Source organism: Eptesicus fuscus, chromosome 14, assembly GCF_027574615.1.
Source record: "Eptesicus fuscus isolate TK198812 chromosome 14, DD_ASM_mEF_20220401, whole genome shotgun sequence".
NCBI lineage: Eukaryota > Metazoa > Chordata > Mammalia > Chiroptera > Vespertilionidae > Eptesicus > Eptesicus fuscus.
In genome coordinates, this window is record NC_072486.1 from 38985261 (window position 1) to 39003789 (window position 18529).

General features: G+C 40.8%; 2 protein-coding genes across 2 annotated transcripts in view; one reads left to right on the plus strand and one right to left on the minus strand.

Annotated features, from left to right (window-relative positions):
* FBXL13 (F-box and leucine rich repeat protein 13) overlaps positions 1 to 18529 on the minus strand; it is a 152803-nt gene that overhangs the window by 88409 nt on the left and 45865 nt on the right.
* LRRC17 (leucine rich repeat containing 17) lies at positions 277 to 17663 on the plus strand. The gene is made up of 3 exons (XM_008149754.3): positions 277 to 1048; positions 12615 to 12770; positions 17266 to 17663. The coding sequence occupies exons 1-3, from the start codon at positions 277 to 279 to the stop codon at positions 17661 to 17663; spliced, it is 1326 nt and encodes a 441-aa protein (XP_008147976.2).

Genomic DNA, 18529 nt, shown 5'->3' on the forward strand with positions numbered 1-18529 from the left:
GAGCCTTTATACAGCACTGCTCGGCATATGCCTTGATTATCTGGAATGTCTTGCTTAAAAAAAAAAAAAAAGCTGCAATTATCTGTCAATAACGGTGCTTACAATGTCCTTAACTAATTTTTTCTTTCCCTGCAACCTAGGGACTCTACCATACCTCAGTTGGATCTCATTGTTCCTGATCTGCATTAGTTAAGATTATCCCAACTTGGATTTCAAAGGAATACTTTCATTGTTCCATCTGTCATACCAAGTAATTGGGGCCAGCTGGATGTCAGGATGCGCGTGGTTACCATCATAATCCTGCTTTTCTTTTGTAAAGCCGCTGAGCTCCGCAAGGCAAACCCTGGGGGTGTGAGAAGCCGAGCGAATCCTGGCCGGGTGGGAGGGGGCCGGAGAGGCTCCAACCCGGTCAAACGCTACGCACCGGGCCTCCCCTGCGAAGTGTACACGTATCTTCATGAGAAATACTTAGATTGCCAAGAAAGAAAACTGGTCTATGTGCTGCCCGGCTGGCCTCACGATTTGCTGCACATGCTGTTAGCAAGAAACAAGATCCGCATATTAAAGAACAGCATGTTTTCCAAGTTCAAAAAGCTGAAAAGCTTGGATCTGCAACAGAACGAGATCTCCAAAATTGAGAGCGAGGCTTTCTTTGGTTTAAACAAACTCACCACTCTCCTACTGCAGCATAACCAGATCAAAGTCTTGACCGAAGAAGTGTTCATTTACACACCTCTCCTGAGCTACCTGCGCCTTTACGACAACCCCTGGCACTGTACCTGCGACATCGAGACGCTAGTTTCAATGCTGCAGATCCCAAAGAACCGAAATTTGGGGAACTATGCCAAGTGCGCAAGCCCACAAGAACTAAAAAATAAAAAGCTGCGGCAGATAAAATCAGAAGAGTTGTGTAATGAAGAAGAAAAGGAACCGCTGGACCCGAAACCCCAAGTGTCAGGGAGACCCCCGGTCATCAAGCCTGAGGTGGACTCTTCTCTTTGCCACATCTACGTGTTTCCCATACAAACACTGGACTGCAAAAGAAAAGGTGTGTACGTTTCTTTTTCGTTACATTCATTTCAGAAAGAGGAGGGGAGGGAGGGAGGGGGAGAGAGAGAGAGACAGAGAGAGAGAGAGAGAGAGAAATACCAGTGTGAGAGAGGAACATCACTTGGTTCCCTCCCACACACACCCCCACTGGGGGTTGAACCTGCAACCTGGGTATGCGTCCTGATGGGGAATCAGAACCTGCCGCCTTTTTGGTTCAAGGGATGAAGCTCCAACCAGAGGAGCCAACACCGGCCAGTGTGTCACGTTTCTTGCTCTTTCTTTCTCATGGGCAATTTCAAATGTTCTTTGAATCTTACAACTCATTCCTGCACCAAGCCATGCCTTGGAACTTCTGGTGTAACTTCCCCCCGGAAGTCTTTCTCCGATGACAGTGCTGGAGTCCAAACTCAAGATGGTTGGTGACTTAGGGGACATTTCAGGAGGGTGGGAGGGACAGCAATTCGGGTCCTACTTTGGTTCGCTTGTTGGCGAGCTGTGGCTGTAAGGAATTCTTTTCATCTGAAATCTAACGTAATTTAATTGATGTAGGAAAACCAGCGGGCATGAAAGCAAGTGCAGAAGGCTGTTTACATAACCTGACTTACCCCAAGTGAAGCCAGAACGTGGTGTGCCTGTGTGGGGAAATGGTGACCTCAGGGAGAACCATGTGCCGAGCAGGGCTGGCGAGAGCGCTGTCAGAGGGAGGCCAGGGGGGAGGCGGCGATGGTGTCGCTCATAGTTGGGTCTTCAGGTTTTAACCTTTTGCACTCGGATGTCGAGTGTGACTCGACACGGTTAGCATTAAAATAAAGGAATCGAGAAAAAAGCGAGCGAGTGCAAAGGGTTAATAAGCACTGGCTAACATCCTGTATCTTAATTGCCCCAGGTTACCCAAAGTAAAACACACACAAATATGGCGGGAAAAACTAAGTTAAAAGTATTTAATCAAAGAACTATGAGACTAAGGGAATCTTTCCAGAATATGACCTGCTTCCTGAAAATCATTACCGGGTTTTTTTATCCCACACAATCTTAGGCTAGTCCTGTGCAGGGTTTGCACATTAAGGATACATTCATGGAATAAAACAGAAGGGAGGTTTTAGTAACGCTGCCGACATGTTTGTGAAGACGTGCTCAAAGTGTGGTCTTGGAACCGCTAATCTACCCTAGGCTAACAAGCCATAGGACAGTGTCTGTTTCACTCATGCATATGGATTAATAACTTATTTGTAATAGTCATTAAAGCCACATGTCATTGGATTAGGGCCTTGTGGGGCATGGTGTCATTCCACTTACTTGGGGGGAGGTTTTGTTTCTTTAAGAACTGAACGGGAAGACGCAGAACAGAGACACTCTGGCTCCTCTCCAGGGAACCATAGGCTCCAGGAATTTGTTGACATTGAAGAAACAGGCAACCTGAGCCAGCAGGAAGTTTGTTCATTTCTCAGCGAGGTCGTGCTCAAGCCTTGCCCCACTCTGTTGGACTCTGGAAGGTGGCACCTGGTTGGGTCACATCACAGCCATGTGGCTTGGAAAGGTTTGCTTACTTGTGATACCCTGTGAATTGTATACGATTTGATGCTATAGCAGAGCCATGACAGCATCGTCACCCGGGAGATGCCATTCTGGGGTCCCCTGAATGTAAGAGAGTGCTCATTGAGAGCCTACTATGTTCCAGGTATTCCACACTCGGTCCTGTACACCATGACTACCCGTTTACAGTTGAGGAAATGAGCCTCAGGGAGGTCAAGTCACTTGGCCAAGCGAGGTCTCATAGGTAAACAGCAAAGCCAAAATTTGAACCTTGGTCTACTTGACCCTGCTGTCTTCTAACATTAACTATATTCAGGCAAGCAGCTGTCTTAACAACAGAAGCATTAGAGAATTCCAGAAAGTCAGCATATGTAGTGCCTCTGTGGCCAGATTGGGTGGAATTTCCCAAATATTGTTACGGTGAGTAGTGCTTCATTCTGAGGAGTGTGTTTTACTAGGGTTTCCTTTGTAGTGCTTAAAAACTTGAACTATATATTTAAAAACTAGCCAGGTGAGTGTGGCTTAGTCGTTGAGCATTGACACATGAACCAGGAGGTCACCAATTCCCGGTTAGGGCACATGCCAGGTTTCAGGCTTGATCCCCAGTGGGGGGCATGCAGGAAGCAGCCAATGATTCTCTCTCATCATTGATGTTCTATCTCTCTCTCCCTCTCCCTTCCTCTCTGAAATCAATAAAAATATTTTTAATAAAATAAAATAAAAACTAATTCAAAGCTACTAATTCTAGACTTGGGTTAGAAAAATTTCTTGATATTGCTGAGGTTCTATCTTCAAGATAAAGTTAATTTGCACTTGGTGCATCAGGTGGTAGAGAGTAAGTAGGTATGATTAAGTTTATTAACTGTCTGAGAAAAAAATGCCAACAACACAAAGTTGAAGACTTCTGTAGCTAGACTACACTGTCATTTAAGAAGAGATAACTTGTTAGGAAATTTGTTTTTTACTGCTTTTCTATTCTTGGGCCTTTCCCTCTCCCATGAGCCTATTTCTGCCTTGTCTTTTTTCCATGATATTTTTGTCTTTCTCTTGGCAAAAATAAACTTACAAAAATACAAATATATATTTATTGCTTTATTTCTTCCACTTATTGTCTAAATACAACCTTCCATATATGCTCATAAATTCATTCCCTCTGCTTTAAAAATACACATACTATTTTACTGGGAAACAATATAAATAAAATTTAATGACATAAACAGCATATATAACATAGGTCATTGCACTAAAAGACAACTCAAGTTCCTCCACGTGTTGAAGAATACATAAATCAGAGGCTGTACTTTTTAGATTTAAAATGTAGAAAAAATTTAGATAAAATGAATAGTAGTCTTGTCTTTTAATATAATCAATATAAATCTATTGATTATTTTTAATTTTTTGGTATATTGTTGATGTCTGTAAGTCTATTAAATGCCCTTTGGTGCTGCCTGGCCCGGGGCATGTGCTTCAGATGGATGATAATAACTAAGCTGCTTTCTTTGTGCTTGTAAAGCAGTAATTTAAGTAACCTTTACAAATCAAAATACATAGGAGTTAAAAATCATGTCTAGACTTCAAGTATGACAATCTGAATATAATTCACTGTAATTTTCCGTATCCCGTTCTATAAATAGGTAATAAATGTCAAATGCTAGGAATAATTGTCCTGCGATGTTCATCTTGAGCTCCCTGCCAGGATGTGGTAATAGTCTTGATTGCACCACATGTCGGACACTATGCAGGCTCTGAAGAAGCCTGAAACATGCCATCAAGAGTGAAGCTGGCATTAATAATGAATCAGAGCTGTCTCCTCAATGCTTGGTGTGCCTAAGTCAGCGGCTTCATGCATTACTTCATGTACTGCTCACAACCTTAAAAGAAATACTGTTATCCTCATTTTATAAATGCGGAAACTGAGGTGTGGAGAAGTTACGTTGTCTTCCTAAGGCCACACAGGCAGTCCCCAAGCAGTTCCCACGCCATGGAGCACTACGCAATGTCGTCTCTCTCTTCAATATTCTGGGTACTTCTGTTAACCCAGGAACATTTATGAGAATTTGAACCCTCCTCCTTAGGCTCTATGCAGTGTACCAATGACATGGTGCCACACAAGGACCCGAATCCAGATCCCCTAGCTCAGGAGCTGTGCCTCTCCCCGCTGACAGATGATGAGTCAGATGGTATGTGCAGGGTACCGTAATATGAGCCAGTTTGACCACAATATGACCACATAGACCTCAAAGATCACTATTTTTGCCTTAAACATCTGACAGTAAGAAAAATAAATAATAGCTTTATTCACTGGGAGACAGGCACTTTGCCAACAAAACTTAGTCTTTCAAAGAGAATAAATGTAAGATTAGTTGAAAGGCATGTTTATGCCATATTGAGGTAAATTGATTTGCCAAAAATACATGAAAGTAGCAGTTTTAAAACTGCCTTTTAGCTTCACATTTACCAGAATAATTTACCAGTTTTAAGGATTCATTTTACCTCTAAGATTAGGACTGGGGAGAATTATGCCCACCAATTGTTCCCAGTAGCCTCTGAAGTTAATTTCACCACTGGCTTGAACAATAATTAAGATTTTTTTATTTGCAATAAACAGGCCCATTTATGTCTCTTTACCCTCTACTACTAAGCCTTCAGAGTAGTTCTGACATTGCTGGCAACCAAGATAGACTATTAAATGGGAAATTACATGGAGAAAACTTCCCAGTTTCCTCCTCAAAATCAGCAAGACTTGGTTGGGGAAGAGGCAAGGCTTGTCAGGGGTGATAATCAAGTAAATATGGTATTTGTTGAGGGTTTACGAAGGATTTCGGGTGGCAACAATTAACCATGTGGTGTCTGGTCTAGAAATGGAACACTGGTCAAATTTGACCTCTGGCCTGGGGAAATTTGTATTTATGTCATCTTTATCAAAACAAACATGCTTTACACCAATATTTTCAATTCTCATTCAAGTTTAAAGTAAAAGAACTAAAGAACTGTTTATATTCATCAATATAATAAAATTTTTCTATGATTTTCCAAGCCATACTAGTAAAGGCTTTGGTTTGCAATTCCTGGTATTACTTATGGATCCTCTTTTTACTCAGGGCTGCTGCTAACAACGCCAAGGTTGTTTCTGCAATTCATGTTCCTTTTCCAGCATCCACAGGTCTGCCGCATTGCTTAAGCTGGGGTTTCAGGGTGTTCTCATAAACATTTTTTTCTACCCATTTATTTGTGGTTAACCCTTGTCCTCCAGTGGTCTCAGATCCAGCCCAGCAGATGTGGGTTCAGTAAGCAAGTCTTGATACAAGTCCAGAACCTAGGATATGCTGACTCTGGTGTCAAGGAAGACCTACCGCCTTTAATGGCTTTATAGCGCCTTGGTGAGGACTTGGGCTTTTATTCAGAGTGAGATGGAAAGCCACTGCAGGATTCTGCCACCTGGAGGGTGGGAAGTCATCTGGGAAGATGACAAAACTGACATGATCTGACTTACAACATTTTAACAGGATCACCTAGGTTTAGGATACTGTTGGGATAACCCAGATAAGAGGTGATGGTGCTATGGGCCAATGTGGTAGCAATGGAAGAAGTGAGAAGAGGTGGGATTCCAGATTTTAAACTAAAGCTCTATTCTGTTTTTAAAAACCTTCTAAGAAGATGTGATAGCCATTCTCAATAGCTATTCCAAATGCTAAATGCCAAGAATTTTTTTTCTCATTCATTGGGGTGACATTGGTCAACGTGAACATACATGTTTCAGGTGTGGATTTCTATGTTACAAGATCTGTATATTACACCATGATGGGCACACAGCACAAGAAATCATTTCTAATGTCTTCTCAATTGTCTCTGTGGTTTCCAATTATCACCAGGATCTCCATCTCCTTGTTTACATGTAGTGCCCAAGAGAGACCATAGCTCTCCAGTTAGGGTCTTGCTGATCCTAAAGGGTCAGGATTACCCCACTGTTGCACCATTATAATAAGTTTAACTCTTAAAATCTTTCACCTTTTAGTATGTTGACAGATACAGCTCTAGGTCAAATGGAACCATGTCTTATTGGAGGACAGAAATAAGATCACTCCAAATTTTCAAAGTACTTTTATTACAAGAGGCCTCAATATATAACCTGAATCATTAAACATAACAAGCATTAATGAGCTCCTATTATTTACCAAGGGCTAGTTATCTATTGCTGCCTAACTATCCCAAAACTTCCAGGCTTAAAACAACACACTTGATTATCTCACAGTTTCCTGTGGGCCAGGAAACCAGACATGGTTCAGCTACGTCCTCTGTTTCATAATCTCTCACAGGGTTGCAATCAAGGTGTTGACCAGGGCTCAGGGCTATGATCTCATCTGAAGGCTGAACTGGGAAAGGATTCCCTTCCAAGCTCATATGGCTGCTAGCAGAATTTGATTCCTTAAGAGCTGTTGGACTGAGGACCTGGATTTCTTGCCAGCTACTGGCCAGAGGCCACCTTGAATTCCTTGCCATGTGAGCCTCTCCAACATAACAACTTGCATCATCAAAGCCAGCAACAGAGAGTCTGCTAGCAGAACAAAAGTCACAATTTCTTATAACCTAATTATGGAAGGGATATCCCATCACATTTGCTGCATTGTTAGAAGCAAATCACTAGGTTCAACCCATACTCAAGAGGAAGGTTTTACACAAGGGTATAAATAGCAGTAAAGGGGATCATTAGGTGCCATTTTAAAAGGTGTCTGCCACATATCACTTATTTATTTATGATATACTAGACATCTGGTGCATGAAATTCGTGCACTGGGGGGAGTTCCTCAGCCCAGTCTACACCCTCTCGCAGTCTGGGACCCCTTGGGGGGTATCTGCTTGCCAGCTTAGGCACAATCCTCCCGGGGATAGAGCCTAAGCCAGCAGTCAGACATCCCTCTCACAGTCCAAGGCTCTCACAGTCCAGGACCCCTCGCTCCCTTATCACACGCCTGCAGTTGAGGTGGGAGAGGCTCCTGCCACCACTGCTGTGCTCACCAGCCGTGAGCCCAGCTTCCAGAAGCCGGGTTTGCTGCCTCTTAGTGAGCCCGGCTTCTGGCTGAGTGGCGCTCCCCCTGTGGGAGTGCACTGACCACCAGGGGGCAGCTCCTGCAGCTCCTGTGTCTGACCCCTGATGGTCAATGCACAGCATAGCGACCAGTCATTCCTCCGGTCATTCTGCTGTTCAGTTGATTTGCATATTAGGGGTTTATTATATAGGATTAGGCATTGTTCTAAGCCTTCCTCATGAAGCTTCCATTGTGAGGAGGGGGTGAGAAATGAAAAAAAATCACTGAAATGTATATACTATGGTAGTTGATAACTACTGTTGAGAAAAAGCAAGGAGTGGTGGTATTATTATTATTATTATTATTACCCACTTGAAAGCAGGGAGATGTTATTTTAAATATGTACAGAGCCAGAAAGGTCTCATGGCCATCCCAATATATTGACTGACCCCAATTGCTCCCCTATCCCTATTTCACCCTACATGCCAACCTTGAGGATTCTAAGCAGGTGGAACAACATCAATGAAACAGAAAGGTGCCATGCATAGGCAGCAGAGCATAGTGGTTAGAAGCATAGATTCTGGGTGAATATGTTTATGTTTAATTCCTAGGAATGTGACTGTGGGCAAGTTGTGCGAGTTTCTTCATCTATAAAAGGATAATATGCCCTGGCTGATGTGGCTCAGTTGGCTGAGTGTCATCCCATGCACCAAAAGTTCACCAGTTCAATTCCCAGTCAGGGCATATGCCCAGGTTGCAGGTTTGATCACTGGTCGAGTGCATACAGGAGGCAGCCGATAGATGTTTCTCTCTCATTGATGTTTCTATCTCTCTCTCTCTCTCTCTCTCCCTTTCCTCTCTCTCTCTCTCTCTCTCTCTAAAAAAAAAAATCAATAAAAAATATTTAAAGACAATAAAAAATAAAATTATAATAATGCTGCTTAGCTCGTAGGGTTCTTCTCATTTAATACTTGCTAGAGAACTTAGAACAGTTCCTGCACATTGATACTAAGATCCCATCAAGAAGAGAAAGCAAATTTAACAGAAAAAAAAGGATACTAGAGAAAGAACTACCAATATCATCCCATTAAAGACCATGGATTCTGAGCTGTTAAAGGTGGAGAAAGCCCTGGCCGGTGTGCTCAGTTGTTTGAGCTTGGACCCTGTGCATTGAAGGGTCATGGGTTTGATTCCCAGTCAAGGACAGGTACCTGGGCTGGGGTTCAGTTTCTGCCCCCCAGGTGGGGTGGGGGTGGAAGGGAACCAGTGCATCTGTGTCCTCACATGGATGTTTCTCTTTCTCTCTCTCTCTTCCTTCCCCTCCCTCCCTCTTCCACTCTCTCTGAAAAGCAATAGAAAAAAATATCCTCAGGTGAAGATTAACAACAACAAAGTGGGAGGTGGGGAGGAAGGGATAAGCCTGAGTCTTTTTTTTTTTCACTTAAATGAAAATTTATTGCAAAATAAAATTAAATACCATTAATAAAATAGTAACTTGGTGGAAGTTCAATGACAACAATTAATATTTTTGTATGTTTACTTGTTATAGCATAAAAGCATTGTTTATATATTTTTTAATTTAATAAATCTTTATTGTTCAGATTATTACAATTGTTCCTCTTTTCCCCCCATAGCTCCCCTCCACCCAGTTCCCACCCCACCTTCTGCCCTTACTCCCCAACTGTCCTTGTCCATAGGTGTACGATTTTTGTCCAGTCTATTCCCGCACCCTCCACACCCCTTTCCCCCCAAGAATTGTCAGTCCACTCCCTTTCTATGCCCCTGATTCTATTATATTCACCAGTTTATTCTGTTCATCAGATTTTTTTATTCACTTGATTTTTAGATTCACTTGTTGATAGATATGTATTTGTTGTTCATAATTTTTATCTTTACCTTTTTCATCTTCTTCCTCTTCTTAAAGAATACCTTTCAGCATTTCATATAATACTGGTTTGGTGTTGGTGAACTCCTTTAGCTTTTTCTTATCTGTGAAGCTCTTTATCTGCCCTTCAATTCTGAATGATAGCTTTGCTGGGTAGAGTAATCTTGGTTGTAGGTTCTTGCTATTCATCACTTTGAATATTTCTTGCCACTCCCATCTGGCCTGCATAGTTTCTGTTGAGAAATCCACTGACAGTCATATGGGTGCTCCCTTGTAGGTAACTAACTGTTTTTCTCTTGCTGCTTTTAATATTCTCTCTTTGTCTTTTGCTCTTGGCATTTTAATTATGATGTGTCTTGGTGTAGTCCTCTTTGGATTCCTTTTGTTTGGATTCCATTCCTTTCCTGGACTTGTAAGTCTATTTCTTTCACCAGGTGGGGGAAGTTTTCTGTCAATATTTCTTCCAATAGGTTTTCAGTATCTTGCTCTTTCTCTTCTTCTGGCACCCCCATAATTCAGATGTTGGTATGCTGGAAGTTGTCCCAGAGGCTCCTTACACTATCTTCATATTTTTGGATTCTTTTTTCTTTTTGCTTTTCAGGTTGAGTGTTTTTTGCTTCTTTGTATTTCAAATCTTTGACTTGATTCTTGCGATCCTCTAGTCTGCTGTTAGATCTCTGTATAATATTTTTTATTTCAGTCAGTGTATGCTTAATTTCTAGTTGGTCCTTTTTCATATCCTCGAGGGTCTCGCTAAATTTATTGGCCTTTTCTAGAAAATTCTTGAAAAACGTTATAACTGTGGTTTTCAATTCTATATCCAATCGTTTGCTTTCCTCCATTTCTTTCATTTGTGACCTGTTTCTTTGTCTCCACATTTTGGCTGCTTCCCTGAGTTGATAGAGTGGCTTTGTGTGCTAGGTGTCCTATATGGCCCAGTGGCTCAGCCTCCCCAGTTACCTGAGGTGGACACTCTTGGTGCACCCCTTTGTGGGCTGTGTGCACAGTCTTGTTGTAGTTAAGCCTTGCTTGTTGTTGGTATCACTGGGAGGAATTGACCTCCAGGCCAATTGGCTGTGAGGATCAGCTGTGCCTACGCTGGGAGAACTTCTGTGCTGGAGACACCCTTGTGAGACAAGACTTGCAAAAGCCTCTGTGCTCAGCTTGGATGGGGCAGAGTCTCAGGGCAGAGCAGACAGCATTGGTTTCCTGTCAGCCCTGCCCTAATAGGCCCCCATATCTCAGTGTCCCGTGGTAATCGCTGCAAGCACCTCTGAGAGAAAGCCACCCTCAAGTTCTACTCACTGCCAGACAGTCCAGTTTCTCCCTGAATGAGTCTGGGTCCCCAGAGTCTCGCCCAGAACTGGAGTTCAGTGCAGTCGGGAGCTTTTGTCTCCCTCCTGCTTGAGAAAGGCAGCCGCGTACTCTGTTGCCCACCCTCTCCGCATGCGCACCTCGGTACCTCTGCCTTCCGCAGTTCCTCTGAGTCTCAGTATGCTTTTCTCTTTCCCGACAGTTCAGTTTCATCCCGTATGAGTCTCGGTCCCCAGAGTCTCGCCCGTAACTGGAGTTCAGAGCAGTCGGGAGTTTTTGTCTCCCTCCCGCTTGAGAAAGCCAGCCACGCACTTAGTTGCCAGCCGCGCACGCGTCTCAGTACCTCTGCCTCCTGCAGCTCCTCTGAGTCTCAGTGTGCTTTTCTCTTTCCTTCTAGTTGTAGAATTTCCATTCAGCCAGCCTTCCTATGGTTCTGGATGATGTCTGTTTTGTCTTTTAGTTGTAGTTTTGAAATTGTTGTGCGAGGCAGCAGTTTAGGTGTTTACCTATGCCGCCATCTTGGTTTCTCCCAGCCTGAGTCTTTTTTAAAGTAACTATACTATGGGTTAAGAAATCATAAATAACAGAGGGTTTTTTACATATATTTGGGAGAATTTATCAACAACTAAATTATTCTGTACCAAAAGGGGCATTATGGATTAATGGCTACCACTTTTCATAAATTTATTTTACTCTACTCAGTTCAAAGCATCTCTCCTTATTCAGGAAGTTTTGAGGCCATGCTATTTCTCAAGTATCAATGAATCTGGACGTTTTACTTGTTTCTTCTAGTTTCCTTTTGTGGGAACAGAAACTAACCTGGTTTTACTTGCCCTACTTAATTCACCTCTTTTGTTTCTGATTTTATTTATTTGGGATAAGATCTCTTCAGAATATTTTCCTAAGGGATAAGAGAAAGAGCAAGCATTATGCTAAAATATAAAATAAACACACTGCATATATTTTTTAAAAGCATGGTTTACAGACAGACATAAAGAGTAGGAGATACACTAGATGAGCCTTGGTTTCCTATTCACCTCTCACCTGGCCTCCTCTTCCAGAGGCGGTGCCTGTGGTAGCAGCAGCAGTGGTGCTGTTGTACCTACTGTACTATTGCCCAGGCACTGCTGTCCCCGGGGAAGAGTCCCGGAGTGACGGAGCATAAACTAAATCAAAGAATTCAGAGAGTAAGTGTGAGAGGAGGCGCACAGGCAACGAGTCAGGATGACTCTCTTGGAATGTTAGCATCCAAAGAAAGGAGAAATAAGATAACAGCTTGAGGGTCGCCAAGGTCAAGAGCTTTTTATTTTATTTTTTTAGTGTGGAGAGACCTGAGCTTATTTGTGGGGCTGAGGAGAAGGATAAAATAAAGATGCATCAAAGAAGCAATAATTACTAGTGAAAACACAAATAGAAGGTTTGAAATGCTTCATTTCATGTTAGCTTCCTTTTTTTTAAAGCTTCCTAGCTGATTCTAAGGGCAGGAGGCGTGAACCCACCGCCTCCCTGATGACTGAGCCAACTGAGCTGTGTTGCCTCTTGTTCCCTTGATTTCTCACCGCTGCCTTGAGGAAGTTTCTCTGAACAGCTCGGCAATGAGTGGCTCCTTAAGTGACATGCACTTGGCTCACCGGGCTTCGGTAGAATTTGGCACACGCTAAGGCTTGTTCTTATGGGCGTTCTTTGCCTTTAGCTATCCTTTTCCCCTGTAAGAGCTGATGCTTCGATCACACAGGTGTAAGAATGGTAAGAGCAAAAGGGAGCAAGAGGAGGTTTGATAACCTGAATATTATTAATGTTTCCAGAGTTGAAGAAAGTTCCAAACAACATCCCTCCAGATATTGTTAAACTTGACTTGTCATACAATAAAATCAACCTACTTCGGCCCAAGCAGTTTGAAGATGTTCATGAGCTAAAGAAATTAAACCTTAGCAGCAATGGCATCGAATTCATCGATCCTGGTAAGTTCCACAGACGAGCCCTTTTAACCGGTGACAGATGTTCTCTATTTTTTCTCCCTATGGCAACATTTATAGCAAATACAATTTAGTTTTTAAAAAACTAAATAATAAAATGTTTGACTTTAAATTAAATGTGATTAAAAAAATAAAATAATAAAAAAATAAATTAAATGTGATTAGTTTAGAATTTGTTTAATTAGAACTTGTTTAGTTAGATTAGATTAAAACTTGCTTAGCACTCAGAAACATTTGCCAAAATGTTGTTTTATGATGTATGTAATACTATATATTACTAAGCAACAGTTATTTAATTAGTTCAAATAAAAGTGTTTTATAGAATACAAAAAAATAAGAATATATGGCTAGTAAAATTCTAAATGTGATTTTTAAAGGGAAATTCCGATTTGGCATTTTCTTTGCTATTCATTAAGTTCCAACTTGTTTAAAGTAGGACTTAAAAAAAATTGTTTAAAGTAAATTTGAAACAATCTGCTAAGCACCAAGTTCATAAATTAAGATAAAATGTCCTCAAACCAGAGCCAGTCATATTTTATCTAATCCTAGATCAAGATCAGTTCTTCCCATCTTTCAAATCTCTTCATTTTCTAAGCAAGCCTCTGGCAAAAACAAGAGTGGTAAATTACACAATGGATTTAGAAAGAACTGAGAATTGCTGCAATATTAGATTTGTAACATAAATATTCTACATGCCCTTACAGTGCTATTTTAATTTGAAAAGTCTTATCCATCAAAAATGGTTATTAATACTATTAAAAGTGCAATGTTAATGTCATAAACATTGTGAGCACAATTTTTTGCTTTTCTTAATGGCAACTTAATGCCATTAATAGAACATTAAGATTTTAACAGTATAGAAGCGAAAATTGAAAATGAATGTCCTAGTCTACGGCCATACCACCCTGAACACGCCCGATCTCGTCTGATCTTGGAAGCTAAGCAGGGTCGGGCCTGGTTAGTACTTGGATGGGAGAAAATGAATGTCCTAGAACTACACAGGTATATTTTAGTATTAATAACATTGTTTTAAAGTATTAAGAAACCATAACTTTTAAACATTTCTCAAGGGAACAGCAATACACTACACTTATATCTAGTCTGTACAGATAGTGCAAACTTGGGAGTATCTTTAAATTGAGAGGTCAAAGCAATTTTCACTTCACAGTGAGTAAGATTGCTCCAGAGACAACTCTCCTCCCAAATGAAGTAATAATCATGCTCATGTGCAGTCCAGCCAGGCCACAGGGTGAAGGACCTGGAGGTGGGGACCTTCTTTTGCTCCAGGAGAACCACAGACCCTCAAGACAAGCATGGCATGTCCCAGGTCCCTGGGCAGGTGTCTAATTTCCTTCTGGTCTTGGCTAACCAACTATCAAAAGTATCCACACAGCCCTAGTCGGTTTGGCTCAGTGGATAGAGTGGTGGCCTGTGAACTGAAGGGTCCTGGGACTGATTCCCATCAAGGGCACACACCTCGGTTGAAGGCTCCATCCCCGGCCCTAGTAGGGACGAGTGTGGGAGGCAGCCCATTGATGTGGGTCTCTTACATCGATGTTTCTCTCTCTGTCTCTCCCCTTCCCTTCCACTCTCTCTAAAAATCAATGGAAAAATATCCTTGGGTGAGGATTAACCACAACAACAACAAAAGTATCCATGCAAACAAGTTTTAGAGCTATCTGTAAAAGTGGCTTTAAGTTACATTAATTAAAGTAGTGAATAATAAGGCAAACAATATTTTAATTATAACAAAACTACGTTATGTAAAGAAAACTGGAGAAAAATAAGAGACGACAACACAGAAATAGATAATAGTACAAAATGGGTGTGTTGTACGTCTAAGGGTCTTTTCCCCTCATCAGTTATGAAGTTCTTACACTAGTAATTTCGAGGACTCCTTTTCCATCCCTGGGATCGCCTTTCCTGAAGGCCTTTAATGTTGTTTACCCGCTGTGTTTTCCTTGCTGACACACAAGCTGCAAAATGCAGCAGTAGTATTCTTTCTCCTTTGTTCAATTCAGTCCCAGGAAAGTATGTTCTACGTTAACAAACGTGTATTGAACACCTACCAAATGCCAACCACTTTCCTTGGTATACTATATCTTCTGGAACAAAAAAGTCTCTCGGCACTTAAAATGCCCTAAAGAAGTTTTATAATAAAAGTCCTTCTATATTTTTGGGGCCCTTTGAGATGACACCCTGCCAAAGTAGGCTTACTTAACGACTTATGCTGGTAGATACACAAATGCAGTAAGATCTGCCAGTCTTTAGGAGGTGTGAATGACAATCTCATGAAATTCCAGATATTATTGCAGAAAAAGGGGGAAAGAAGACACCCTAGTAGGGGTTTTACCTCCCTTAAGAAACAAATGAAAACTAGCTTTTCAACGTGCCTGGATTCAGATGGTTTAAGTAACAACTGTAGTGCTTTCAACATAAAATCTAGGAATGTTTACACATGCTTTCAATCTGAAGGGCTGACTTGTTTTAAGAAAAGTAAATTGTTGAGATCATTGACTCACAAATGTTAGCAAATAGAAAAAAAATGCAGTATCTTCAGAACAAAGATTACAAGAGCTGACCTTTTGCTCCTTTCTACCTCCTGCTCTCCCCTACCCACACCCCCAATTATTTGCTTTGCACCAAAATAGAGTTGTTTTTGAGGGGGGATTATGGGTTTTGTCTGAGAACAAAATGATATGAAAATGCTTGATGGTATTAGTATGAGGACATGTTTTCCAAATTCAAAATAAGAACACTTTATGCTGTAACAAGAGTATTTTAAGACAGCAATGAGAAAATGTTTGAAATCGAAACAAAATATTTGAAATTAGGATTGAACTATAAATTTTAGGGTCAGTCCACATCAACTAAAATAGGGATAATCTAGGTTTAGATTTCTTTACTTTAAAAAAAAAAGTAAAGCTTCTTGTTGTCTTATTTTGTGTTATGTCTTTGATATTTGTTGTAAGTATCCACCCCCAAGCAGAATTAAATACATATGATTCAAAGCTGACAGCTACCATAGTTTGCCAAAACACAACCAGATGTTTAAAAAATGTTGATAAAATTGTTTTGTTTTTAGACTCTAAGGACTATCTAAAGGAATATAATTCCCACACACTAACCCAGGAAAAGGCTGGAGTTGTTTTTTTTTTTGTTTTTTTTTACATTTTCAGAGTTTACTGATATCCCAGGGAGCTTTCAAATCATCACCAGACACAATTTCATGTTTCATGCATTTATATCTTATATTTGAAATATTTTCCTAATTCATGCCGGTTTTGTGGCATCTTTCCAGTGAGCATAAAAATGCATGTGAGCCCAAAATACATCTTTTAGAAAGCTAACTTAAAACTGATTTTAAGCATATAAAATATTGTGTTCTAGTTAGCTTAATCAAGGGGAAAGCTTTGTTTGAGTAAAAATATATTTTAGCACTTCTCATTTAGATGCATGTACTGTTAGGGAAATACAATTAAAACCAAAATGCCCCTGTTTCATGCTTCCACGTCTCTGGATCCACTCTGTTCATCTGTTTATTTTGTTCATTGGAAGGCAGGGGAGAGTGGGTGGGTGGGAGGTAATCAACCAAAGACCTTGTATGCATTTATGCCTAACCTATGGATGCAGACAATGGGGAGGTGAGGGCCTGAGGCAGAAGGGGGGCAGGGGGAGCCTGGAGGGGGGTAATGGGGGGGGGGAAGGGATATATGTAATACTTTCAACTTATAAAGATTAAAAATAAATAAACAATTGAGAAAAAAACACACACAAAAATGTTCTCCCAACACAGAAATCCTCTCCACAAAAATAGCAGAGAAAGAAAAAAGCATTAAACCAGATGGTGATGCACATCACAGGCAATCTGCTAAGAGATTGCAGAGAGAGAAAAACTCTCACATTTTACATGGCCAAACAGATACAATCCAATGCATACGTGTTTTCAGGATAAGTGATAACTAGTCCTTGAGTTAAGAGGACTTGACAGCAGCATTTGTCACACACAGTCAATCCTAACTTTACCGGGTGATTGAGGTGACCAACTGTGTTAGTGAATTGGCTTTATCAAGAGGAAAACAAACTTTTATCTTTATGATGAGAGGTAGTTTTCCAACTTGGAGCAAGGCTTCTACCCTCCCACAGAAACTGGGAGATCGGGGTGCTATCTTTCTCCATGATTACATTTCAAGGAGAGGGCTCCCAGGTCCTTGAGAAAGACATTTCTGACTCATAAATGTGACAAAAGGCCTTAGTTTTCTAAAGGATATGTATACACTTCAAAGAGAGGAGAAAGTACTTAGAATTATAAGTTTTCTGAAGTATGTGCTCTGAGAAAAAAGGAGGGGATAAAACATTTTCTTTTCAACAGGGTAAATTAAGTCTCTCGTTTTTAACGTATTTGTTCTTATAAACAGCATACGATTGCATTTAACCCAATTAATTACTCACTGGTTTAATAAACGTTTTCTGTTTCTAGCTGCTTTTTTAGGACTCACACATTTAGAAGAGTTAGATTTATCAAACAACAGTCTGCAAAACTTTGACTATGGAGTATTAGAAGACTTGTATTTTTTGAAACTCCTGTGGCTCAGAGATAACCCTTGGAGATGTGACTACAACATCCACTACCTCTACTACTGGCTAAAGCACCACTACAACGTCCACTATAATGGCCTGGAGTGCAAAATGCCTGAAGAATACAAGGGGTGGTTTGTGGGGAAATACGTTCGGAGTTACTATGAAGAGTGTCCCAAAGACAAATTACCAGCATACCCTGAAACATTTGACCAGGATACAGAAGAGGATGAATGGGAAAAAATACATAGGGAGCACACAGCCAAGAAGCAAAGTGTAAGAATCACGATAGTGGGATAATTTAGAAATTCTTCTAGTTGCAACTAGTTATATATTTGCTATACTGGTGTCAAAAAACAAACACACACATGTTTACATTTTGATTAACTGTGTTGCCTATTTATGCAGGGTTATCCAACTAAAGGAAGGTTTCTTTATTTTTATTATTAGAGTAATCAAGGGAGTACTCTCATCCTGTTTGCCTGCCTATTTGCAGAACAGCCTTTGGGGGTGGTTCCAAACTGGTAGCCTGCGGAAGATGGCTTCTAATGACATTGCAACTTCATAATGTCCTGTATAAATGTTTTTACTGCTTTTTAAAAATAATTTTTAAAATGTTCATTTTTACATGCCTTTTGATAGCTGTACGGACATGCCTAAACACGACCAAAATGAAAAGATACAAATGCTTGGTAATAATAAAATGTCCTTCTCTTCCCTCCGTCCTCAACGCCGTCCCCACCCCCACCTGTTTTCAACAAGTCAGCTTATACATTGAATAAATTTCCATTCCTGATTCTTGTGCATTCCAAATTCTCAACGACTCTTCTTTGATTCTTGCAAAACTGTCAAGCTAGACCTGAAGGAGAATTGCCACAAGCAACAGCAGAGGATCTGAGAATTATACTGGAGGCTGGTCAGAAAATGAGGAGGAGATGTAGATGATGGGAGTCATGAGCCCTGAAGAGGTATCAATACAGCGAAAATGAAGACAGAATGGGTGTTTCAATAGCATTCAGACTGGGAAGCCATCTGTTAAGGGGGAAGGGGCTGAGCCCTTCCCACTAACCTGATAGTTCAAGGAGCATAAAACGAAGGATGAAATTAGGATTCAGGGCAGGATTTGGGATAAAGCAGAAACAAAAAATAAAAAGTTATATCAAAGG

Coding starts and splice junctions, on each gene's coding strand:
- LRRC17 (XM_008149754.3), top strand. CDS start 277: ATGCGCGTGGTTACCATCATAATCCTGCTTTTCTTTTGTAAAGCCGCT. Junction 1,049..12,614: donor ACTGGACTGCAAAAGAAAAG/GTGTGTACGTTT, acceptor TAATGTTTCCAG/AGTTGAAGAAAGTTCCAAAC. Junction 12,771..17,265: donor CATCGAATTCATCGATCCTG/GTAAGTTCCACA, acceptor TTCTGTTTCTAG/CTGCTTTTTTAGGACTCACA.